General features: G+C 51.2%; 1 protein-coding gene across 1 annotated transcript in view; it reads left to right on the top strand.

The window, feature by feature from the left end:
* Positions 1 to 25,812, top strand: part of BLTP1 (bridge-like lipid transfer protein family member 1) — a 128,374-nt gene that overhangs the window by 49,034 nt on the left and 53,528 nt on the right. The window contains exons 25-52 of the mRNA XM_078603032.1: positions 407 to 753; positions 1,554 to 1,789; positions 2,570 to 2,831; positions 3,547 to 4,312; positions 4,742 to 5,128; positions 6,632 to 6,702; positions 7,599 to 7,775; positions 8,152 to 8,272; positions 8,798 to 8,941; positions 10,010 to 10,143; positions 10,588 to 10,775; positions 11,282 to 11,509; positions 12,277 to 12,452; positions 12,563 to 12,711; positions 13,443 to 13,593; positions 14,056 to 14,208; positions 15,011 to 15,344; positions 15,842 to 15,996; positions 16,642 to 16,918; positions 17,641 to 17,820; positions 18,417 to 18,586; positions 18,976 to 19,151; positions 20,046 to 20,531; positions 20,650 to 20,659; positions 21,986 to 22,271; positions 23,171 to 23,440; positions 23,987 to 24,080; positions 25,244 to 25,450. Of these exons, the coding sequence (XP_078459158.1) occupies positions 407 to 753; positions 1,554 to 1,789; positions 2,570 to 2,831; positions 3,547 to 4,312; positions 4,742 to 5,128; positions 6,632 to 6,702; positions 7,599 to 7,775; positions 8,152 to 8,272; positions 8,798 to 8,941; positions 10,010 to 10,143; positions 10,588 to 10,775; positions 11,282 to 11,509; positions 12,277 to 12,452; positions 12,563 to 12,711; positions 13,443 to 13,593; positions 14,056 to 14,208; positions 15,011 to 15,344; positions 15,842 to 15,996; positions 16,642 to 16,918; positions 17,641 to 17,820; positions 18,417 to 18,586; positions 18,976 to 19,151; positions 20,046 to 20,531; positions 20,650 to 20,659; positions 21,986 to 22,271; positions 23,171 to 23,440; positions 23,987 to 24,080; positions 25,244 to 25,450 (6,335 nt within the window). The remainder of the gene's footprint in view (positions 1 to 406; positions 754 to 1,553; positions 1,790 to 2,569; positions 2,832 to 3,546; positions 4,313 to 4,741; positions 5,129 to 6,631; positions 6,703 to 7,598; positions 7,776 to 8,151; positions 8,273 to 8,797; positions 8,942 to 10,009; positions 10,144 to 10,587; positions 10,776 to 11,281; positions 11,510 to 12,276; positions 12,453 to 12,562; positions 12,712 to 13,442; positions 13,594 to 14,055; positions 14,209 to 15,010; positions 15,345 to 15,841; positions 15,997 to 16,641; positions 16,919 to 17,640; positions 17,821 to 18,416; positions 18,587 to 18,975; positions 19,152 to 20,045; positions 20,532 to 20,649; positions 20,660 to 21,985; positions 22,272 to 23,170; positions 23,441 to 23,986; positions 24,081 to 25,243; positions 25,451 to 25,812) is intronic.

Here is a 25,812-nt window from a genome sequence, read left to right as displayed (position 1 = left end):
GGTTCGTTGATTAAAATATATTTTTGTTGCTAAAGATACATGAGTTGTGTATATAAATTGATGATATGACTCGTGTATATTCGATGGAATTGTTCATGAAAAGCCTGCCGGTTGTTTTTAAACTTTGCAGCCTTTCAAGATTGTGAATACACTATGAGGGCAATAGAAATATTATATTTTGAAATTAATCTGTGGTCCACAATTGTGACAATTTGTCTAATTGTGGGTGGGGGGGTAGGTGGTGGCATTGAACTCTTACATATCTTATTGGCCTATCCGCTGACTCATCTCCACCCGCACTCATGGTTCACATTAATGACCATCGATGTGGTTGATGACGACGACGAAAGTGTCCTAACGCGCCTCGTCTCTTCTCGCGCCCGCGTGCGGCTGCGCGCTGCGCCAGGTGGGCTCCGTGCGGATCGCCACGTGCAACCTGCACAACCACAGCGTGAGCGAGGGCGTCTCGGCCTTGGTGCGCGACGTCACCCTCACGCAGTACTTCGAGCAGCCGTGCGCCACCACCGCCGAGCCCTCCTGGGCCTCGCCGCCGCAACCCACCGCCGCCTCGAATTCCGCCGGCGCTTCGGCGGCGGCGCAGGCGCCGGTGCCGCCGCGCCGGCAGTGCTGGCTCGAGGCGGCCTCCGCTTCCTTCTCGGTGGTGAGCGCCGACGTGGCGCTCGCCACCGAGCTGCCGCTGCAGCACGTGGAGCAGCGGCGCTTCCTGGAGCTGCACGACGGTCACACCAAGCGGTAACGAGCCGTCCGCCGCAAGTGGTCACCGCATCGCTGCGCTTTGGGATGCGCTTCTGCGGCCGTCTGGAACGCGCTTGCTTCCGATATTAGGAAGCCACTGGAGATATGCGATTTTAAATCTAGATTGAAAAGTCATTTCTTTAGAACTGCTTTTTGTGTTTAGTTTGTTGTCCTTCCCCCGCACCTCCGATTAGCACGGTTGGCTACTTATGGTGCGGAAGATCTTCAACGTACATGCAAGGCGCGCAACGTTGGCAGCACACGGCCACAAGCGGCTCTTGTGGCCACTTGCGCAGAAGCGCAGCGACGCATTTACCCGCACCCTCATCCCGTTATTGTACTCGCCGTTAGTCTGCAACTGGTAGTCAAAAAGGTTAAATTCACAAGACCTTCCACTTCACGTTCATTGTTATTGCACATCAAAATGTGTTAGAAATTATGATTTGAGATTTCTACGTGAGTTTAATTGATACATTCTACAGACTCGTAAAGCTATACATTCTGCGAAAAAAATTAAGAAATAGAATTGTGACCCCGATCCGAGATTAAACGTTTAATTTGTTGAAAAGGTAAATTATGACATCCAATTTAAGCGATAGAGTAAAAAAAGGGATTTTAAATGAGTCCAATTTTAGCTTGCTCAAAATCTTTTAAAGTGACCTTTCAAAAGTTTGACTGCCTTTACAGGAGGTTTTACTGTGATTGCTGCGCAGTTTAATCCTGTGTGCTATGGCGCCACGGCACCCTGTGCGACCTCACTCGCGTTTTAAGGCAAATGTCGTTTCGATCTCCGACAGGCTGTGGTTCCTGTGGCCTGATGGTGGCGTGGGGGTGGCGGCAGGGCACCTGCACGGCCGCTGCGGGTGTCTGGGCGGCTGCTGGTTCTTCGCGGGGACGGCCCCGGGCTGGGAGCAGATGCAGGCGGAAGAGGGGTCTCCCTCCAGCTCCTCGGACGCCTCCAGCCCCGAGACAGAGGCTCAGCTCAGCTACGGGCAGTCGCTGCTACGCCCGGGGGAGCTTCTCCTCCATGCTGGTGAGTAGTAAGGGGCTCAAGTAGCCTTCCTGCCCCCACAGGCCACAGCATTGCACTTTGCTATCACATTGCCTTGTAAGACAAATGTAAGTGGTGCTAGCCAACGGTGGCGTGTATCATGAGACCGGGGTTTGCAAGTGCGTGTGGTTATATGTGTGACGTGTGTGTGGTGTGTGCTCCAGTGTATTATGCTTGTGTTTGCTGCGTGTGAGTTTGCCATGCGCTGAGTGTGTGCTGTGTGTGTGCATGCGAGTATATTGCGTGTTGTATGTGCATGCCATGTCTGACTGCGTGTGCCCCATGTATCTGTGTTTGTACGTATGCATGTATATTGACTCGGCTTCAAATGAGTACCTAGTGCGATGTGTAAATATCACCACTCGGGAGACAAAGACGGCTGGGCTTGGTGCTGGCCATCCACCCCCTCGTGTGCCGTAGCAGCCTGCATTGGTACTCACTAACAGCACTTCCTCCGCCAATCTGTTAGGCTATATAGGGGATCTTTATCTTTGTACGTGTGTATGTGTGTGTGCCTTGCCATGCATTTGCCTGTCCTTCCCCTGCACCGCCGATTATCACGGTTGGCCACGTACGGTGCGAAAGAAGTTCAACATACATACATGTATGCATGCCATCTTTGAGTTTAGCAGTGGTTGACGCTAAACCATTTTTAGTTGGCACCTCCCATACTACCACTGTCAATGCATCTACTAAGAACAATAAATCCATTTGTGTGAATCGAGGTAACGGATACGAACGCGCGCGGTCTCGTTTCGTCAGGCGCCGCTGTCACCGTCAAGTCGGGCGGCCGCTCCGAGATGGCCAGCGCCGGCCACTCCCTGCAGGTGCCGCCACGCAGCCACTCGCACACGCCGTCGTCCTCGTCGTCCTTGGAGGGCGAGGTCAGCTACTCGTCGGGCTCGGAGCTGCCGCTGCTGGCGCGCGACAGGGCCGTCAGGGACTCGAGCCCCGTGGAGCTTGGGGCGCCCTCCTTCTCACCTCCGCCCCTGCCGCCGGGATCCTGCGCCGATGCCGATGTCTGGTACGCCTGCGGTCTCGCCGTGCTTGGAGGAGGGATTTAGCAACAGGCCGACGACGATTGTGCATTGTCGGTCGCGAGCATTGCGACAACTACAATTCTTGAGCCTGATGTGTTCATTGGTCGATATTGCCTGTCTGTAAATACAAATATCGATATTGCCCATAGCATCGACCAGCTGAATGATACTGGTTTAACAAGCAGTGTTCTCCCGATTAGGGTCATAGATGTAGGAGCTACTAGATCACATTTCCTATCTCCAGAACAGAGAAATTGGAATGAATATAAAACATTACATTACATAATGAAATCTACTATACATGATGATAGATTTTTCCCATTTTTTCTGGCAACAAAACAGGTGTTAAGATGTTAAAACACCAAACTGAAACCTTTTACAAGGAATCATGTCTGCAAACAAAAAACATAATATATGCATTGTCTTTGAAACTGATTGGTCCACACCAGAGACAGCTTTCTTTTGAGCCTTGTCTCAAACGTTGTTCGACCAGAGGACGCCAAAAGGCGTACAGCACAAAGACAATGCACTATCACTCCCCCCCACCATGTTCTATTTGAACGGGAAAGAACAGTGGCTTCCTGCTCAAGCGTGGTACATTAATCCAGCTTTACAACACCGCTCCACGTAAATAATCCTTACATTTGATTGTGGAACAACTTGCAACGCTCTTCCCTGTGCCTTGCGAAACCTGCACAGCGTTCCCGATGGATCGACAACGTTGGCCACGACGCAGGAGGGCGGCCAGCTGCGATCGCCCCTCCGCGCTCCGCTCCTCCGCCAGGCGTCCATCGGCTCGGCGCACACCGGCAGCTCGCGCAGCCTCTCGGGGCCTCCTGACCGGCACTCCCCGACGGGGCCGCCCGCCCTCTTCTGCCCGGCTAGCGAAACTTCGTCCTTCCAGCCGGCTTATCCGTTCGCTGTGCCGCCATCGCCGCCGCCGCTGCCTCCTCCGCCGCCGCCGCCTCCGCCACCGCCTCCATCTCTGCCGCCTCCACCGCCGCCCGATTCGCCACCGCTGCGGCACAGCGTGGGTTCCTTCCCGACTTCCGTCGGTTCCAACGGCTCCTTCCGGCACTACCACTCGCTTGAGTCGAACATCTCCGTGGCGGAGAGCGAGGCCTACTACTCGGCCACGGAGGACATGGACGCGGCGAGCAGCGACGAGGCGCCCGCCTCCTTCACTGTGCCGCGCCGGACCCGGCGTGTCGCCGCGCAGCATCAACACCAGCACCAGCAGCTGCAGCTTGGGTCCGGCTACAGCTACGTCAGCTTCCATCAGCCGCAGCAGCAACAGCAGCAGCAGCAGCAGGCGTGCGCGTGGTCGCTGCAGGCCACGAGCCGCAGCACCGTGTACCAGAGCTGCGAGGGCATGGAGGAGCTGCCCACGGCGTCCGTCTGGCCGGTGCTGTCGCAGCCGCAGCCCGAGCAGCGCGTGCTGCCGTCCGTCGCGCAGGCGTCTCAGGTGAGTGCCGCTCTTGCGGGCCGCGACACACCTGGGGGAACACACGGGGCTGTCAGCGCGCACCTGTCCATCGCTTCCTCCCTTTGTTATATCCCACCATTGTTGCAAAGTCCTCCAGCTTCTACAGTCCGCTGTCAAATATCACACCAGCTGGCTTTGTGTCTTCCCCTTGGTCAAACCCTTAATTTATGTACAGCCAATCCACTGCTGGATGTAAACCTTTCCGTGCCATGTCAGTTATCGGGTTTGTTTGCAGCATAGAGGTATGGTAGAAAAAAACCTTTAGCCCTGTAACCTATAGAGATTTATTGCGCAGTGGTGGTCGCCCATCCAAGCACTGTTCAAACCCACTCGCAAACTTGCTGAGCATCCCCGGCGTGACGCGATCTAAGGGTGGTATGCATTTCGGGCGATGTGGTCACACCGCAGGCGGCGTTCCTCTCTGTGCTGGGCGGGCCCGAGGGATTCGAGGAGCACCACCGGGCGTCGGCGTCGGCCTCCTCGGCCTCGGCGTGCGGCTCGGCAACGCGAGACTCCACCGAGACGCCCGAGGCGGCGGAGCCGGAAGCCGCTGGCGACCGCGGCGCCCCGGCGGACGCGGGGGCGGCGGGGCAGTCCATCTCGCGGCAGCCGGAGCTCATGCTGTGCTACGCCGGCGCGCTCACCGCTCTGCAGGCCGCCGACTGGGCCGTGCGCCACGCGCCACAGAAGAGGGCCTCCAAGTCGTCGCTGCACCGGCCCCTCGACCTTGACACGCCGCCCGCGGTCGACGATGCCGAGCCGCTGTCGGACTACCCGGCCCTGCCCGTGTTCCGCGTGCGTCCCCTCCTTGCGTTGAGCAGTTACAATTTTTAATTGTTTTTATTAAAATTTAACGCTGGCCCGGTACAAAGCGCTGATCGCAGAACGGAGGGGGGACAGAAACTCCACAACCCGATTTTGGCGCGACAGGTGCCCAACGAAGGGGGATAATTGGGCTCACTGCCCCACCCAGGTGGGGACCACGTGCCGGGACATGGAGGTTTATACGGGGCGGTCTAAGGAGGAACATCACTAACTTACTGGGGGACATAACGGGACAGGGGGAGGGAGGAAGGGGAGGAGTGAATCTGGGGAGCAGTTTGATTTAACTGTTGTTTTTGGGTTGTACGGGGGTGTTGGTCGTCTTGAGGCCGGATGTTTCGCTTGTATGCCGGAACGAAACACGGTACAAACAGAACACCGAGAGCGACGCAGCACGTCCACGAGAACGTGAGCAGTGGTTTGATTCAGCGGCGCTTCAGTCAGGCCACGCGGAGAACGGGTTTGGTGGATCAAACTAGGATGAGGACTTTGCTATTAAAAAGAGTAACGATTAATTACATTTATATCGTTGTTATGTTTATATACTGTTATGTTATTTTTACAATAGCTGCCTCACATGGTTACTTACATTTCATGAATATTGTATGCAAATGTTACTTTTAGGTTAAGGGAATTAACAAGACATAATGCATGAGAAACGATACAAACTGGACAGCAAAAACCTGACCCCAAATATGGACAATGCATACAATCTCAGGGGTAGAGGGGTGAATCTTTCCATGCCTACATGATAAATACAACAGACACTAACCCGCAGCAGGCCAAATAAGGTGGTGACTGTTGGAGACCGTACAGAAGTAGGATTTTGATTTGAAGCTTTCGTGACTGCAGGAATCCATACTCTTTGGTTCTTTCGGTAAAGTCACGTAGGTAGAAAATAAAATAAATCACGACGTTTCTGGCGCAACACAAGCGTCCGTCCTGATGACGGACTATTGTGTTGACGGACGCTTGTGTTGCGCCAGAAACGTCGTGATTTATTTTATTTTCTACCTACGTGACTTTTCCGAAAGAACCAAAGAGTATGGAAGTAGGATTATTATCTGCCATTCTGTGGGAACTTCATGTTCAAACCACTTTCGAAAGTACTTTTTAAAGAACAGGTCAACATCCCGGACAGCATTATAATTATAATTCGATGAAATGCATCTAAATTGACCTTGAAACCAACGAAGCAATTTTTGTTATGTTAATCCGTGTTTATGTGTGTGTAATAAAAGTTTCAGTAGGATAACGTTTTGCTTTAAAATTTGCCCCACTAATGAGCCTCTGTATGGCAGTACAGTAAGTGACCGTTGAGATGATCCCGGCATATTATTTTTCAGCCCAAGGTCAATTTCAAGCCAAGGGAGATTCATCATTATGACAAAAATTGTGTTCGTCTTTGTGAAGTTGTTAAACGTGAAAGTAGAATTGTTTTGTAGTTGATGCTTTTTTTTTATTATTTCTGTACAGGTCATCAAGCAAGGACTGAGCGCCAGCGCCATGAAAGACCGCGCCTCTCAAGAGGCAACCACCTCCAGCAAGTGAGAGGCTAAACAGGCTGATAGTCATTAACACATCCATGAATATTACATGCATATTCTACATTATTCATGTAATAAATATTCATTTTTGTTCTAAATGAAAGTTGAAATATAATGTGCATGCATAGCGAAGCTTCACTCTCTCCCTCTTTGTTCTCAGTGAACACAGTTTGCAATTATCGTGCAGCATTATTCACAGAAAACTATTCAATGTAAAGCAGTGCTTATGCCCACAAATATACGCAAACTTGTGTCTGTATCAATTGACTCAGTTCTTTTTTATTTTGTTGATAATCGTCACACACATTCACGAAAAGGAAATGCAGGCGCCTCTGTTTTGGCTGACTGACTTCTAGAAATATTGAGTTCTCACGAGGCAGTGTCGATGTCATCTTCATAGGTGAGCTTGGTTAGTGGGTGTTGTCAGATCAATAATACATTCCAGAAAGTTAATATTCAAGATTGCCTGATCAAAGTGCAATAAGATTTTTCATAATGTGGACACACCATTCGGCAGGACCTGCAGTTTATCAAATAGAACTAGTGTTTGACTAAAATTGTTCTTATAAATTATGATTGAACGTGTGGCGAAAGTGCAGGCACTCGGCAGAGGAGAAAACTGTGCGCACAGCCATGCTCATGCTGAACGTGCGTTGACATGTTAATGAAAGTGGCCAAGTTGACAACTGTCCATGCCACGTGCTAACCATGTGCTATGTGCTAACCATGCGCTAACCGCACGCTAACCACATTATAACCACATGCGAACCACATGATAACCACGCGCTAACCACGTGCGAACCACGTGCTAACCACGTGCTAACCACACGCTAACCACACGCTAACCACGCGCTAACTACGTGTGAACAACGTGCTAACCATGCGCAATGTGGCAGCGTGTGCTACATGTCCCTGAACGACCGGCGGTCGGGCCACTCGGCCACTGACGAGGTCACTTCTGAGGAGGCCGACCCTGGGCCCAGCATAGGCCCGGCCAAGACGATGGCCGTGGTGGAGGTGAAGGGAGCCCTGGATGTGGTGTGTACGCCACTGCTGGCCGAGGCCCTGGACAGGTGAGAATTCCGCTTGGCGGGTTAACTCTGAGATCCCTTAAGGTGACCTCTGCCTCACAGTCGAGAGCAGCACTTTCCTACCCATCCTGCCATGCAGCTGTTTTTTATATTTAGTCTGAGACTTATCAATTAGTTCTGAGTATTTATACCAAGTCAATTCATACAGTTCATGTTTAAAGTTTAGTGTCAAGTTATGCGGCCCAATAAAGATATTTTCTAAGTTGTTTTAAGCCCTCGGTAAGGCAACGGCTCACCACCTTTTCTTTAGTTGCCTGTCCCTCACGTCGAACACGTTCTTGACCATCACAAGCGGAAAGATGCCTTGCATGTTGATTTGTGTTCCATCTCGCCGCTCTCGTCGCTGCTACGCATGCAGGTATGTGCAGGCGCTGGTGTACCACGTGGGCACGCTGCACGCATCTACCGTTGTGGAGAAGCTGCACCAGAGCTCGCTGTCCGACGTGCTGCAGCAGAGCAAGGCCCTCGCTGCCGACACGGTGCGCCCCGCGCTGCTCGCGCCCCGCACTGCTCTCACGAACAATGGCGTTTGAATTTCGATTTAAAGCTTTCGTGACTGCAGGGATTCACCTTCTTGGTTCTTTCGGTAAAGTCTTTCGGTAAAGTCACGTAGAATGGAAAGAATAAAATAATAAAAATAAAACATAAAGTTTTTATTATTATTTTATTATTTCCATTCTACGTGACTTTACCGAAAGAACCAAGAAAATGGCGTTTGACTCGAGGGCTGGCAATGCAGGCCCACAATTCCTGCTGTGATGCTTGCGGCGGTGCACAAATTACATGCACGGCATAACTGTAACGCGAGTTGCGCTATACACCGTCACTTTGTAAACTTTCAAGCTGTACATTATCGCACGGTGCACTGTGTGGGTTTGTCCACCTCCTCCCAACGCATGATGTCATTATTTCACCCAGGTTTCCCCTGGAATTGTATCGTTGCTTTGAATTGGTATTGTGACACGGGGGCTTGGCCTGGCATTATGAGCCTCTGCCTTGCGCAGGTTTCTGCCAAGTCGGATGGCCGCAGCGCGAAGACGGAGGGCAAGACCCTGTCAACGGCCGCCTCCGCCCCCCTGTTGGGTGACGGCGCGGTACGGGATGGCGGCACGATCAAGAGCCTGCAGGCCACCGTCTCTATTCCCAAGGTGTGCTGCTCTTCAGCCCCATCGCATCTCTCCACCGCTCATTACATCACTCGTTACACACAAAGTGCTTGCCACAAATGAACCACAATACTTTGCTGATCTCGTCAAGGAGCGTGAACCATCATCACGCGAACTCCGGTCATCCTCGCAGCAGCAGCTTTTGGCTAACCATCGAACAAAGACGGTCACTGCATCGCGTGCTTTCAGATACGCTTCTGCGGCCGTCTGGAGCGCTGTTCTTTTTAATATTAGGAAGCTGCTGGAGCTATGAACTTAAAAATCTAAGCTGAAAACATATTTATTTAGAACTGCATTTTGTGTTTAGTTTGTTGACCTTACCCTGCACCTCCGATTAGAATGGTTGGCTTCGTACGGTGTTAAAGAAGTTCAATATACATACATGTGTACAGCTCTCCAGATAACTCCGCCTAACTATACAGTTTCCAAATTTACTCCATACACCAAGTGATTGTTACCACCCCCAGGTGGAGTTTCCCTAATCGTGTCGGCAGGGGATTCCGGTAATCGAGGTTATCAGAGGCTGGAGTTAGTGGTTCACCGCAGACTAAACGATACCTCACATGATTGGCAAATATCTCCTGGTGAAACGTCCCCAGGCCGTGCCTCCTGGACTGTCCAATATGAGTGTGAAGCTTTCTTGGTGTGATAAACGTCTCAAATATGGCACTCTAGACACATCATTGCGATGTCATGTCCATACATTTAAATTAATGCGGTGACATCATTTACGTACTATGACAGTGTGTCTCACTGAAATTTTAAAGTAATTTCTCATAGATGAAAATGTGTGTCGTTCAATCTGGAACATGCTAGGTTCTGCAAGATTTATATTTTTTGAGGATACATTTCTTATTCTTTCAGTGTTTTCTGTAAACACAGTGGAAACATTCGACACAAACTTGGAATTCGAATGCACTGCTTCATGTAACACGAGCACAGTTTGACAGCATTTAGGGTCATAGTACACAGCGGCAATCTTTAGGGTGATAATACACAGCTTGGCGTTCCATAGCTGCTAGTGGATAACGCGATGGTTCTGCCGCGCAGATCAACTTGTGCCTGCTGCAAGCGTCGCTGGAGGAGTCGGTGGTGAGTGGCGGCACGGTGGTGCAGAGCTCGCCCTGCATGTCGCTCGTGTGCATCTGCATCGACTCACTGTCCTGCCAGCTGCTCATGAACAGGTGCGTCGTACGATCGTGAGCTCGCCGTCCTCGCGCCCGCCGCGCGGTTCATTCTCCTTGAAAACATTCGCTGAACTGATAGTGATGCTGCCAACGCCGAGCTTGCACTGCTGAGGTGTTCTGGGTTTTAAGGAAGATGCAACTCAAGAAAATGAATAACTCTTGTAGACGAACACGTCGGTTGTGTGACCTGGACTGTGTGACGTGGGTTTTAAAAGTTATTTAATATATAAAAGCACAAATAAATACTGTCTTTAGTGGGATGTTTGGCCCCTTCCGTTCATGAATATTTGACATCTGTGAGGAAACCGGAGTAGAGGGCAAGTTCCCCGCAAATCTTTTGCCATCGACCAATCGTAACTCATCGAGTTCTGGGCACACGCTTCCATCTTCTGCGTCACAGTATGAATTGCTGTGTTTTTAATTTTCGCCGATCGGACGCAGGCGAGTCATGGAGGAGGGGGGTCGTGCGGGCGGCACCCTGGACAGCGGCGGGGGCCCCGCCGGGAAGCTGCAGCCTCGCTGCACGGGCTCCCTGCGCTCCAACGCGCCGGCCGAGACCGCCATCGAGATCGCCGCCCGCCTCGGAATCCGGCGGATCCACGGACAGCTCAGGGGCCTCGTGGCTTCGGGTAGGTGCCGCCAGCAGGCGATGGCCTCTTTGTGCCCACCGATGGCTCGTCGCTCCGACCTTGCCTTGGCACGGACGCAGCGTGCAGGTGCGTCGATGATTGGAACGTAAAAGCGACGGGTGGTGTTTATGCTTCCCTGCTGGGCACCCGGCCAGACCGGGTTTCTTAGGAAGCTGTACGAAGCCATTGCCTCTCAAGTCCGGTTACTCCACCTTCCATGCATCACGCTGAGCCTGGAAAACCCGGGACGACGTTTGTAGCATTGATCAAACTGGAGCCGTGAGCTGCCACTTATTGCTTACTATCTGTGGAGTGTTCTGAACAAGTGATATTTCCTGCAGTTTTTCTTAAATTAGTTGCATGTGTTTGTAAGACGGAACATTGGGTTTTGGGGTCTCAGCCTGTACCAGTAACAAAACTGATGCTCATTTTACAGAGGTGGGACGTGTCAGCAAATCACGCCACTCGTGTCATGCTCCCCCTCTCTCTTCTGCACGGATCCGCAGGCCAAGACGTGGAGAGAAGCATCATCACAGCCATCCCCTCGGACAAGTCGCGCGTTCTCTTCCTCATGGAGGAGGCCGAGGCCTTCTCATTCTCGGCGGAGGGCGACAAAGTGGCACAAGAGTCATCCGCCGGTGGGCCCGGGGTGGAGGGCGGCTCGCAGAAAGCCGCCCCCGACGCCTGGGGATGGATCATGTTCGAGTGCGGCATCGAGGACGTGCTCATCAAAGGTTTGTCTCGCTCAGCGGTCTGCTTTGCGCTTCGCTGGTACCGTTGTCCTGTGACCGCCGTTTGCCGTGGGGCTAATTCAGTGAAGCGAGTCGACGTCTTCTTCTCGCTCCGACTCGTGTGGGCTCTGACTTTTTGGTCCTATTTGTCCACTCGTTCCGGTCCGGGCGGCCATCTCCACTCCACAGTCTTCCCTGTCCCGGTTCATCACTTTGAAGCACCCCTTTGTGGGCTTGTTTCTTGGTCTCCGCTCTGGCGCTTCCATGTTTTTTCACTTTTCTTACAACGTGTCCCAGCCACCACCTGAGTTGACTTTGTTTCAGCTTTTCTGAGATGGGCGACCACGTTTGCATTCTTCCTCATCGCATCTTTATTCATGCAGTAAAGTGGGTGATGTAGCACTTTAGACTATTCGCTCCTCATGATCTTACTTGAAACTCATAAATCAATAAAATCCCCTATTTATAACCAGGCAATAGACAAACATCTCCTTTTGCAACTTTGTTTGAAAAGTGGCTTTGACACTTAGAAATCTGCTTACATATCTGTCCCACATTTAACAACCACATGGATATGCCGGACGCATCAACGTGTCATTGACAGTCACGCACACACCGCCTAGCTGTGTCCCTCACCGAGCACGCCTATGACCCAGCCTTAGCTGAAACATCGCTTGCCCCCACCGTAGGCCCGCGTTCGTGCGTGCGCGCCCCTCGCCCCGTCGCTCAATTATACATCTCTATTCCCGCACGCCCGCCCCTGGCTGCAGGAGGCAGGCAGAAGGGTGCTCTGTACGGCCTGGCCACTGGAGCGGAGCGCTCCGGGGGCCTCTCGAGCTCCCCCACGGGCAGTGGCTACAGCACGGATGACTCGGACGCCACGCCACGCGCCGACGACAGCCGCCGCCCCTCCTGGGGCGACAGCCACTCCAGCTGCAACGAGCAGGTAGCAGCGTCGGCCGCGGTGCCTCCGCAGGGTCACGGGCGGGAGTTCGTTAACCGGTGCGAACGTTTGAACCCGTTGCCATCGCTTGCCTTTTCTCTGCCCCTCGTAAGGATGAGGGCGTGGAGTCGGACGACCTCAAGAAGGACCTGCCGCTGACCGTTCCTCCGCAGGACTCGTGCAGCGTGAAGCTCGCCATCAAAACCATCTGGTTCAGCTTCGCCGCCCCGACCAAGCTGTCGACGGCGCAGGGCTACTCGCGGTACGAATGCACGGCCGTCCGTTACCAACGCCGGCCGTGAGATGCGCCGATGCGTATGTTCAGCGAGTAGCATCGTGTGCGTGTGCGTGAACTTGGCTGGCTGAGGCGGTGTGTACGGCGTTAGAGCTACGAGCTGGCACTGCTGAGATTATGGATGCTAATCTGGGCAGTGACCAATGAGTAAAGGGATTATCCGAATGTGGAGTTTAACGTTATCCGTCCAGTCAACAACGACTTCACAAAATACCATCATATTTTAAGTTGAGTTTTATTGAATACAGCTATGTTTTTGCACGTAGAATTAGAACAAATATTTGATTGACATGCATTGAACACTCTTCACAAAGCGTGTAAAAGGTACGGGCCGCGTGTCGATGAAGTGGCCCACTGAAGTTACGCTAGTTCTGTCACGTCATTTTACAGGATCCTTATCGTGAGAATTTGAGTGGTTATTTCTTCATCCCATGGCAACACTAATGGCACAGTTGAAATATATTTGGGTAAAACAAGGAAAATAACGAGATTCATCTTGAAGTTAGCGGCACAGGTTGGACCTCTAGCTGATGAATTCCATTGGTTCCTTTGCGGCATAGACCAAACGCACATCCGTCCCACATCATCGGCGTTCACAGAACGACGAGCTGAGACCGTCTTGTGATTTGTAGTCCTCTAAGAAATACCACGGGGCTCACCCCCCCCCCCGCTCACTCGTCGCCCCCACCGCATGACAGGCAGCTGAATCTGCTGAGCACGGCGAGCCCGGCGATCGGCGCGTGGCTCGTTCCCGTGGATCAGCTCAAGTCGACGCTGGACAAGCTGGAGACGGAGGAGACGCTGCGGATGTGTGCCGTCATGGCGTGCATCATGACCGAGGCTCTCAAGGTGTGGCCCCGGCTACGGCCGCCGGGCATTTGTCGTGCTGCCTTGCGTTGCGCGATGGTTTCTCTCCTACCGAAGCGTTCTTGAGATATTGCGTGGACGCGATGGTGTCTTCCATGACTCTCCCTTGATTGTTTCTGGGAAGCGACGAGGGCAGGTCCGCGTTTGATTAATTTATGGAAATTGTCTATTGGTGAATAAACAGATGCACAACCGTTTCTCCATATAAAATGTATTATTTGTCCATCACCCTAAGGCAGTGTTAATGTGAAACGTTGTTAGGTTATACTTTTGGTTTACAGCAGCAGGCAGGAAACACCGCCAGTAGGTGGCAGTCATTATTTCCCAGCATGGGAGCGGCATCATCACATGTCATGTGGTAGGAGGCTTTGTGTTCCGTGGTTGATGACTTTGGATGAGGTCCACCTGCAACCCACACCCTCTCCCATGTCTCCTCCGCACCAGGTGCAGAGCATTCACATCCCTCTGAAGAGCAGGTACTGCCGGGTGTCAAAGCAGGCCCGTCTCCTGCAGGACAACCCGTCCTGCCAGCTGTGCAACATCCTGCACCGCTACCTGCACCAGGCCGACTACACCCGCATCCAGGAGGCCACCACCGTGAGCGCTTGTTTCGTTAAGCGGCGGGCTCCACACCAGATGACCGCCTTTGTGTGCATCAATGTCGGATCATCTGTCCCATTGGACAGATGAACATTGTGTGTGCGTCTGCTGTATGTTTTTTCGACTCACTGTTTGCTTATGAACAAGGTATACCTGAATTCATATCTATGGTGTTAAAGGAAGGTGTAACTCAAACACAAAAGTGCATCTTATTTTTCAGTGTTTTGATGAAGTAGCGTGTCCCCATGCTATCTTGTGCGAGTTCGAAGTTTTGTGAAAAAACGAAAATTTAAAGCGACTTGTGTCGATCACCGTCTACTGATGTCACTGCGGTTTTAGTAAACTAATTGTAGTGATGTCACGACAGTGCTGTGGTCTATATTTTAAAGTAATTAAAAATAATTCTCGACGACAAATCATGTAAAAAATACAGATATGCACAGATCTGGGTAGTGTTAATAAGGATGGTTGTAAAGTATTTTAGCTTACAGTTATGATTCTTACCAAGGCGAAGCCATACAGCCAAGGTAGGGATGCTGTAAGGAGAGACATTAGTGTGGTGTGGCTATCGCAGTTGGCTACCTACGGTGGGAAAGAAGTAAACAATACATGACCTTTTGACCTTGACCTGATCATTGATTTGCATTTTATATTTCCACATCCCACTGCGCTAAATCCACATGCCCTTGTGGATCGATCGCTGTGGCGTTTCCCAGCAGCAACAGCACGCCCTGTTGAGGATCCCTTCGTGAGCGTGTGCGAGTGTGCTTGTGTCGTGGGCGCGTGCGTGCCGTCACAGGCGGGTGGCCTCCCTGCGCTCGTGACGCTCAAGAAGGGCCTCATCGCCCTGACGCGACAGTGGATGAACTTCATCGTGGTCACGTCGGGGCTCGTCGAGCTGGGCCGCCTGGGCTCCAAGAACCTGTCCAAGCTGCAGGCGGCCTCGCACCACGCGCACAACGCCGCTCAGGCGCACGCCGCCGCGGCCGCCCACACGGCCGCGACCGCCGCGGCCGCCGCGGTCGCCGCCACAGTGGCCGCTGCCGCCGGCGTCGTCCTGGTGCCCTCGGAGAGCCGTGGCGTACTGCACAGCGACGCGAGCGGGGACGGCGCTGAGATGGATTACGACGCAGGTCCGCGCCCGCCCTACTGTGGCTTCGGTGCCGATTGTATCGTTGTTACTAGATAGGCTTGTAGAACGTGTAAGCTTCTGCACTTACGTGTGTGTACAAGAATTTGTTCGCGTTGGGATCATAATGACTTTTTAGCCGTCAGCTGGTGAACCAAAATGTTATTTGATTTTTACGTGATCAAAGGGCCTTTATCTCATATGGCCTTTGATGATATCTTTGTGAACGCAATCCATCAAGGCAGTGCATAATGTGAACAGTGTTCCTGTGCTGCACTGAACGGGCCTCACCTTTAATACCCCTTGAGGACTCTTGCATGTAACATCAGCAGACACACTGAGCACCACAGTCGAGTGTTGGTTTGAACAAAAAAAACCCCGTGACCAACATGGTGCAGCAATCTATGCCTTCATCCAGCAGCGTATTGACAAAGGCCCGCAAACTTTTCACAACACCTCTGTTTTGCTCACTCATTGAGCTCACGTGCCCTTGTTGTGTAGGCACGGTGAGCGAGCACACCATGCTGCTCGAGATGGGCGGTGCTCACGTTGGACACAAGACCCCCCCGGCTCACTCCGGGCCCGTGTCTGGCTCCGACATTCTCATGAGGAAACTCTCCAAGCCTCACAATGCCGAGTCTGCGTTCAAGATCAGGGTATGCTCCCCGAACATGCACTCACAGGTCTGGCCAGAAGGGGCTTTGCCTTGTCAAATTAAGCTTTACAATAAATAAATACGCACCTTTACTTTGAAGTTTGAAGTATTCAGTTATGGATCAATATGGCCGTGTTCTGACTAGGAATGGCCTTTATATGCTACCCTAAAATACTTTGAAGCTCAAACTTTACCTCCTAGCTGTATTTTCAAAGCTGAACATCAATTTACTCACCACAAGCTATTCTTCGTAAAGGCATTCATCTCAAAGTAAACAGTAAAAGTGTAATTTTTGTCATTTATTCAATTTGTAAAAAAATACTTTGTTCCCAATGAAGACTCATTTGGGATGGTGCTGGATTTGTAAGTATTTTTTCCCATGGGCGGAAACCTCAGTGCCCAAAGAAAACCGATGAAATGTGTAAATAACATTGTCCAAATACGTCAGCAACCTACTTCGTGTACTGCCTCCTGCAGGCACTTCACCGCACTGCCAGTGGACACATCACGTACGCGACCCATCAGCCCTACCTCCGCGTCGCTGTATCACGCACGTGCGCTAGCTTTCCCAGCTCTACTCTTTAATGCTGCCTTTTATTTTTTTTTCCTGTTCAACTCCTGACTGAACTGGCGTCTCCGTAAGCAGGGCATCCATCCGTATCAGTCGCTCAGCCACACGAGCGGCGAGACGGTGGGGCCCGACTCGCCCGCTCACCAGGCCGGCCGCTTCTCTTCTGCCGTTGCCGCGGCCGCCACGGCCACCACAGCCACTGCGCCAGGCCAGCACGAGACTCCTCGCAAGGAGAGCCTCCTCAGCTACCTGACCGGCAGCATCCCGAGCCTTCCCAACCTGTGGGAGGGCACCACGCCACTGAAGGCGGGCGGCCCGTCCGCCAGCAAGAGCACCTCGCTCACACGGGCCGGTGAGAGAGGGCCGGAGGAAGTGGCAGTGCGGCACGCCGAGGGGCCACGTCTTGCCGAATCGGCCGTTTCTGCGCGTTTCTGCTCGGCCACTGCAGAGCATTTCCATGTGGAATGCACGCGTATTTTGGTTTATTCTTAACCTTTTTTTTTGTAAAGTGCAATTTAATAAGCAAAAATATCTATGCTAGAAGGATTCCAAAGTAAATAGACAAATACTGTATGTAATGTATGTACATGTCTAATTCTAAAGTTTTGTTTACTTTAAGCTATTTTTCCAATTAGGCCCAGCTTGGTATATTTGGCTACTATCTTGTTATGTTAACGTGTGGGAGGAGACTAAGGTGCCCAGAGAAAATCTACTTGAACAAGTAGATGGCTTGTATCGTATCTCAAGGGTTTGGATAACTCGTGGTGCTTGAATTGGTGTGTGTCTATATTGTGGTAGTGTAGCGGTTCGTGCGCTGCGCTACGAACATGACCAATACCACTGACGAAGATTTTAACCGCTCCAGGGCCTCCCCTAGGTCAACTCGGCCTCAAATGAGTACTTTTTGTGGTGCGCAAACATCACTACTGGGGAGACAAAGGCGGTCGGGCGTGGTGCTGGCCACCCACCCCCTTGTGCGCCGTGCCGGTCTTCATAGGTGCTCGCTAACTGCGCTTGCTCCAACAGTCTGTTGCGGCTATAAAGGGGGTCTTTGTCTTTGTCTAAATGGCACAGGCCCTGGCATGGGACTGGCCGATGGCCTCCCTGAGCACCCTCTGCTCTCGGAGCCGTCCAGCGTCAGCTTCTACAACTGGATGTCACAGGCAGTCGGTGGGCGGGCAGCAGCAGCAGCGGCGGCCGTGCCGCCGGACTCGCCGCCGGTCAGACGTGCCACTCATGGAAACGCCGCGGGCGGTACGCTTAACACATCCTCTCCAGTTTAACACGTAGGCTTTCGTGACCAATATCAACCATAATAAAGGTTTTTTGGGGGGGGTTTGATCGCGTGAATATATAAACGTGTCCTTAAACCCGCCACCACTTGACACAGCCAATTAGTAAGGTTTGTCACGTGAACATGCCAATTCGTTACGAGTACAGCACACCGGTGTGTTGCAGAGCAAAGCCACAACATTTACAATCTCAGTACATCCTCTCCACCTGCGCGCCTGCCGACCTACCTTGCTGTCATCCCGCCTGTCTGCCTACTGATCATCTACCTACCTCCCCACCAGCTTGCCTAACTACCTGCCTACCTTCCTACCTTCCAATCTTCTTACATACCTTTCTGTCAGCCCACCTATTAATCTGCCTACCTTATGCTATCTTAGCTACCTATTTAACCTAACTACTTATCTATCCACCTACATGTAGAAAAACAATAACGTAAAAAATCTTAAGGCACGATGGAAAACAGACATTTTGAGGTTAAACTTCGTATATTGTGGACAGGAAAACACTGTTACAATCATTATTACGAGTTTGATTGTTTTTTTTTTAATCGACAACAGACGGCAGCGCGCTTCCCCTGGCGTCGTCAGCAGCAGACTTCAACGCGGCGCTGTCGAGTGGCCAGAACTCGCCGGACGAGACACAGTCCCAGCTGAGCGCCAGTCTGGAGACCGTCATCGGCCTGGAGGGAGCCCAGGGACTCCCTGCCGTGCAGCTCGCCGACGCACAGGTACCGGCGCCGGCATTCTGCCACGAACCTGGCTTACAAATCGAATGAAATAAACAAACAAGGAAGATAAAACCAGGCGCATGCCTTGATTATGCGTTTTGTCCTCGGAAATATTTAATTCGCAGTAGAACAAAAGTCTATGCAGATGCTTGCAGGTCACACCTCAGGCGCTCAGCACATGTAGGGCAGCCATTCAAGACTGTGGTTAGTTTATGGTGGTGCTCAGGACAGGCACGTGGTTTTCTCTCTTCTGATTAATCACGCGTCGGATTCTTGTTGAACAGCCCGGGATACACGTCAAGGTGGTATAGCTCCGAGAGAAGCGCTATTAAGTGTTATTTTGTGGTTGCGTCCTCGTTAAAGTGACCGTGCTCGTTTTGCCGCTCAAGGTCGTGTTCCGACCGCTGCTGAAGCAGCTGAGGATCCACTCGCAAGAGGCGGTGCCCGTGAGCTACCGCAAGCACGTGGGCGGGCACGTGTCGCTGTCGGGCACGCTGCACTGCCTGCGCGCCGACATCGTCGACTCGGACGCCTCCCGGTCGCGCAGCTCGCGGAAAACGGCCAGGTGCATTTTGGGAAGTGGTGGGCATGGCGACGGGTACACTGTTTTTCTATATACAAAATAATAAAAACTGTCAAACATTCTGCTTCGAATATATTTATATTTTAAAATGAGTGTGTTGTTTGGAGAGTTTTGTTTTGATTTTCTAACTGCCTGACACATGAAGAAATCAAACAATTTATAGTTTAGGATGTGAAAATTATTCCCCCCCCCTGGTGGATTCTACAGACTGTTACAATTTCGTTGCAATTTGATTCATGTTATTGGTGATATTGGCAACTGTACATTAACAGCTGTAGGTTTCACTTAAACCCATTAGGTAGAACACTTACGAGTTGTGAATAATGTTTTCTTACGCAATTCAATGTGTGTATAGTGAGTGTAAGAATCATGTGTAATGGAGGAATTGATATTTCGTGATAGCTCTAACCGGCATCACAAGACCTAATTTTTTTTATGTAGTATTGCTTACTTTGAATACACATATGGATTGTTATAAAATCAGAAGATCAAGGGTAAACTTAACAGGAAAGTTTGTTGACGTTGAGTCGACATTTAACAATACATCAATTCTATTATAAAAATATTCTTGCGCTCAATACATACATCAGATCACATGTAAGAATGGATTATTTATGATTCATTCGATCATATGCTTCTGTTATATTTAGGATAATGTAGCAAACAAAGCTATCAATGAGACAGTAAAAGCGAGAAAGGGTACAAACAAAGCAGTAAAAACGAGATGAAAAATATTTTTTTCTTGACTTGAATCGCAGGCCCCAAGTCACGACAATTCATCAAATCGCTTTGAGGATGGATGGAGGTGGAGGGTGATTCATTCGATGCCTTTATTTTAGACTTTTCTCAAAGCCTCGTCCATGTCGCCCTGCGCAGGTTACAGCCCTCGCTGCCCCCCGACGACGCTCAAGTGGCCGCGCCGGCCCTAATGTTCGACACCTTCAAGATCTGCGCCGTTGTGCAGGACAAGTCGGCCGAGACCCAAGGAACCCTTTACGGCGCTGGAGGCGGCGGCCGCGGCGGCTTCGGCCTGCACGAGCGCAGCCGCGCCTTGCCGCGCGCCGCCTTCCACGCCAACTTCACCGTCTCTTGCCAGTCCATCGACCAGCGCATCAACATGGCGCTCGTGCGGCTCGTGCACCAGTTCTGCACCGTCATAGCGGACGTGCGCGCCACGCAGACCGACATCCGCCTCAGCCGATACTCGGCGGGCTCCACGTCTCCCACGCCGGCGTACTACGCCACTGTGAGACCGCGGGGGGGGTGGCGGCGCTGGAGCGGCGGGCGCGAGGGGGGCTGCCGCCGCCGCCGCTGCACCAGAGACGACCGGGCCCAGCTCGCGGGGATGCCTGGAAACGGGCGGCACCGGCATTCAGGCCAGACGCGGCAGCGGCACCAAGAACTCGCGCAGGGTGGGCACCGTGGCGGAGGCACCGGTAACGCAAGCGACTTCTTCTCTTTCTGCGTTTGTGTTTGTCAGCGATCGTGTCGTCGTTATTCTGTCGTGAAGGCAAGAAATGCTGTATAGAGTTCTCATTTGCGGGATGATCGGGCTTTTGCCAGCTCCCAAGCTGTGGAATGCTTTATATTTGCTTGTCAATCCACTGCTGATGCTGAACGAGGGCCTCGCCGTGCTGTGCAGCCTGTGGGTGTTTGTTGGTCACGACCAGGGGTCAGCAACCTGCCACTGCGGAGCCGCGTGCGGTGGCTCTCTAAGGACTGCCTCGTGACAGTTCTTCATTAACGACCACCGTCTCGTATTCACCACTCGCATTGCGGCTCTTTAAATATTTGAGTTTCTTTTTTTTAATGAATGGCTCTTCTTGTTATTTGGTTGCCGACGGTGACGGTCAGTGCGTGTTGAAGGTGGAGAGAGCGTGGCTGCACTGCCCTCTGCTGACCACAACTTTACTTACTTTATAAGATATTCTTGATTCTTTCGGTAAAGTCACGTAGAAGGGAAATAATAAAATAATACAAATATAAAACATAAAAAAATTATCACGACGTTTCGACTGCAACGTGACTTTACCGAAAGAACCAAGAATATGAATCCCTGCAGTCACGAAAGCTTTAAATCAAAATTTTACTTTATATTCTTTCGCAACTTTTTAAAGGGTTGTTCATTGTAACATGTCATTTGATTTGTTTTGTAAATAGAAATACACTGTCTTGATTTAGCTGTTTGTAAATAAATGACACAACAAATGTGATCTGATGTCATGTAAATATGAAGTCGTATCCCTACCCTGCACAACTTGAGACCAGAATTTCATCAGTGGCACCTCGGTGCTCTATGCAGCCAGCCTGTGAGTCACTCGGGCACTTTGTGAACAACGTGACAGAAGTGATAGACAAGCCACAGAGTGATCCACTGTACCCCTCGACACCAGCAAGTCAATGAGTTGTCATCATTCTGGGAGTCGTTAGATTAAATAATCTATTCTTTTTTCTTGGTTCTTTCGGTAAAGTCACGTAGAATGGAAATAATAAAATCGAAATCTATTCTTTGTTTCATCAAATGTTTACAGCGGTCTTTGTATTGTTTATTGTTCTGTCTTGTTTGTAAAGTTTTGTACTGAATTAGCATATAATTTGTACATGATTTGGATATATCTTTAAATTATTATGACCAAAATTAGATATCTGCCATGAGCATCAGGGATAAATTTAAGTCAGTCAATCTGCATCGCCACATCTGTAATATATACCCCAAAAAACACACTCATTCCCTTTTGTCAAACTGGAGAGTTACAGGAAAACACCGCGGAGGGACCCACTTCGCCCTTCACCCTTTTCATTCTGAACGTCCGCAGGCGGCAAGCGCCGGGCCGGCGCGTCGCGGCAAGCCGGCGGGCCGCGGCGAGCGCAAGTCCTCGCGCACGACGACGCGCAAGGGCTCGCGCGACGGCATCCTGGAGCCCGTGACGGACTCAGACTCGGTGACGGTGTCGGAGCAGAGCGAGCCGTCGGCCGAGTGCTGGCAGCACATGTACAAGCTGCTCAACTTCTACTCGCTCATCGCCGACCCGGCCGGCGTCATGCAGCACGCGTCGCCGCTGACGCTGGCCGACTCGGGGCGGCACCGCGACGACAACGCAGGTGCGGCGGATCGCTCTGGCCCGAGCGCCCAATGGGGAGCGACACAATTTGCCTCCGTTGCCATAAAGGGGTTGTCTCAACACTCACGTTGTAAGGACGGTATTGCAACGAAAGGCATTGCTGCAGTTCGTACGGTGGTCTTCGTATTATAGATTTAGTCTTGGAAGAATTCAGTTTGTCATATCCTCGGGGGACAATTGGCCAAAGGCACCATAATTTTCACTGATATGTCTGCCATCTAGCAGGAAATATTTAATAAACATTGGATATTTGCACTGACATTTGACAATTATTATGGAGAAAGCCAGCAGCTTGCTACTTTTCTAATGTGCTATTGTGGAAGGGTGCCACAAATTTTTATTACATACACATCTGCCATTTAGAAGATAAAATAGGGGTAAAAAAAATACCCATAAGTACCAGCGACATGCTTCATTCACTCGATTGGATCTGACCTGGCAAAATAATATCTTAAAAATGCAATTCAATTTCCAAAATGTAAAAAGGTTATGTAATGATAAAAAAAATGCTTTGTGATTTGTCTAGAAATCAGACTTCGTAAAGGGACTCATTTTCCAGCACCTCTTGTATGGTAATCTGATGCATTACTTGAAATACGGGGTGATATTGACGACTTATGTCCATACGCTTGCCTCGCACATGCAGTTGTACATGTGCCCGTATTCCGGTGTGTGTGTGCGTCATGGCTTGTGTCTGTGTGTGGAGCGGTAGCTAACAGCACTTGCCCCGACAGTCAGTTATGGCTATACGGGGAACCTCGTCTATTTTTTTGCGCGTGTTCGTTTGTTTCCCTTCCCCCACACCTCCGATTAGCACGGTTGGCTAAGTACGGTGCGAAAGAAGTTCAACGTGCGTGCGTCTGTCTTTGGGCATGCCAGGGAGTCCCGGTGACCCATTCTGCCGCATCGCCTTCGAGAACGAGGTGGAGGCGGCGGCGGCGGCGGCAGCGGCGGCGGCAGCAGCCGGGCGGCCTCCGCGCTGGCGCGTGGGCTCGGTGGGCGCCGCCGAGCCTCAGCACGTGACGCTCGTGGTGTTTGGCGTGGGCATCGTGAACCACACGCGGCTGCAGGCCGACATCGGCGGCCTCACCATGGAGGCGGAGCTGCGCAAGGCGCACGGCAGCTTCACGCTCAAGGAGAAGATGCGAGGTACGCTCCGCTCCGTCCGTCGCGTCGTCTAGGACATTCCCATTGCTGCACAGTGAGAGGGTTAAGACGTGGCTGTCACCGTGCTCAGGAATTAGAATCATGGGCTGAGGCCTCTTGAGACCCGAGGTTCGATTACAGGCCTCAAGAAAGTCAATATATACCGTGTATGAAAGAACAGCGCTGAAAGATGCAAAAATACATCTACGAGATCTACTGCCTCCTACAAGAACCACTTCTCACTGTCATGATTGTTACATATATGACCCAAATGCCATACAAACTGACAAATACCCCACCATGAAATCAATTGCTTTTGTTCTACACTATTAATTGATGCAGACTCCAAGGCTTATAAAGTTGCAGTTAAAGATAATGCACTGCACTTAGTTGTGAGGTAGATGACTTGTGATATGGGTTGTAGATTCCCATAATGTTGGCAATGGTAGAAACATTCAGGCTAAATGTCACAAAATAAATGCAGTGGGCCCTGCACCCCTCGTCAGTGCATTGACCCTGTGTGTCCGCGTCTCCCGATCCTCTCGCCAGACGTGTATCACCAGAAGACCACGGAGACGTGCGCGACGGCGCACGTGGGCTCCGTCACGGCGGTGCTTCTCGAGGGCATTGCTCCCAACATGCAGTGCGTAGCCACTCAACGTGACTCCCATGAGCCTCCCGCTATCTCCAGCAGTGCTGCTCGCTTTGCTTCACTGGTACCACTCGTGCTTTTCACCGGTGCCATCCCCACGACTCATTTGCCATCTCCCTTTGCTTGCACCGGTGCTCTCCCTTGCGGCACTGGTGCCGTTCCCCCGTGCTGGTGCTTTCACTGGTGCTGCCCTATACGCTTGACTCTTGTCACCCCTACTATTTCACTGGTTCATATATAATTATTGGCAGAGCAGCATATACTCACGTACACACGCGTACATTTGCATGGTCGCTATAAAATCGTGAAGCTGCACAAGAATTGATGCAAATAACATCCGGGCAACTTGAAAAAGCTCTGAGGTTCCCATGCAAAGCATTGTGTCAGCTGCCCTGGTTATTACTGCAGATGTAGTAACCATAAAATATGCTCCGTTTGCTTTGTAGAGGGTGTTAAAGATATCCTGACAACATTCGAAATGAGAAGGCCATTGTGTGCCGGCGTCATTGTCCAACTTTGCCATATTCGTTAAATTACCCACGAATGACTCAATTTGGGATTACAAATAACAGTCATTGCCCCTACTGGCAGACATATGCCCACTTTGAGACCACGTGCCGAGTCATCTTGTGCCGCACAGGAAGAGCTGCCACTGGGGATGCCAAATTCAAATGTGTTGAGATGAGATGCGATGTGGTAGTAGTCACTTATCGCATGTAAATCTCACCGAGATGCCCCGACGCGTGAAGGGGCGCCGTGTCAAACACAAATCATTGTTGCCCTTGAGTGTTTCATTTCTGGCGTTATCGTTTAAACAATTTTTATTGAAACATGTTTTTTTATTTTACCAGGTAAGGACCACTGAGCTATATAGCTCATTTTTAGAAGTGACCTGGCCACAAATGACAGCTCATTGAAGTGGCTTACGTGGAAATTTATAGCAGCCAAATACTCTAAACGCATGATGTTGATTCTAAATGTGGAGGGAAAATCTGGAGGACCAGGCGGAGAACATGCAAACTCCAGATATACAGGCGTTAGGGTCTGAATCGAACCCACGACCTCCTGTATACCAGGCGAAGTAGTTAACATCTCGTTGGATTCCTCCAGGATAAATAAAGATTCTGATTCTAAATCCACGCTGTCGGGCGCAGGACGGTGGTGAAGTGCAGCGTCGCCAAGTCGCAGGCGCTCTACACGGCGCTGCGTGGCGCTCGCACCAAGAACTCGGCCGTGCTCAGGGTGGGCGCCGTCAAGGTGGACATCCCGCAGCACCCGGCCACGCTGCACGGCATGATGGTGCGCAGCTCCCACCAGCTCTCCAAGCAGATCTCCGACCTCATCCGCCAGCCGGCTCAGAGGTCAGCGAGCAGTCCTCTCCCACAGCCTCCCCACCGGTTGTGTTTATTTCGGCGTCGGTTATGTGTATGTATGTTGAACTTCTTTCGCACTGTAGTATACAACCATGCTAACCTTTTGCCTGTGATTAAATCGCCTGGAATGCACCCCCTCTCATTGGATAGTGGAAGCTAAGCAGGGTGTTGAGCCTGGGTAGTGATTGGATGAGTGTTGTAGGCTGCTACAGATGGGTGACCACCGTTCATATAGCAGGGTGTTGTAGACTGCTACAGGGGCTACGTTATTGGCAGCAGAGGGCAGTGCATCCAAATCCATTGTTGCACAGTACATCTACACTGGAGTCATTCAATTTTGGTTACTGCAT

The sequence above is a fragment of the Lampetra planeri genome, chromosome 19 (assembly GCF_965212315.1).
Source record: "Lampetra planeri chromosome 19, kcLamPlan1.2.h2, whole genome shotgun sequence".
In the NCBI taxonomy this organism is placed as follows: domain Eukaryota; kingdom Metazoa; phylum Chordata; class Hyperoartia; order Petromyzontiformes; family Petromyzontidae; genus Lampetra; species Lampetra planeri.
The sequence above is the reverse complement of the archived record's forward strand: the minus strand, read 5'-3'. Positions and strand labels throughout refer to the sequence as shown.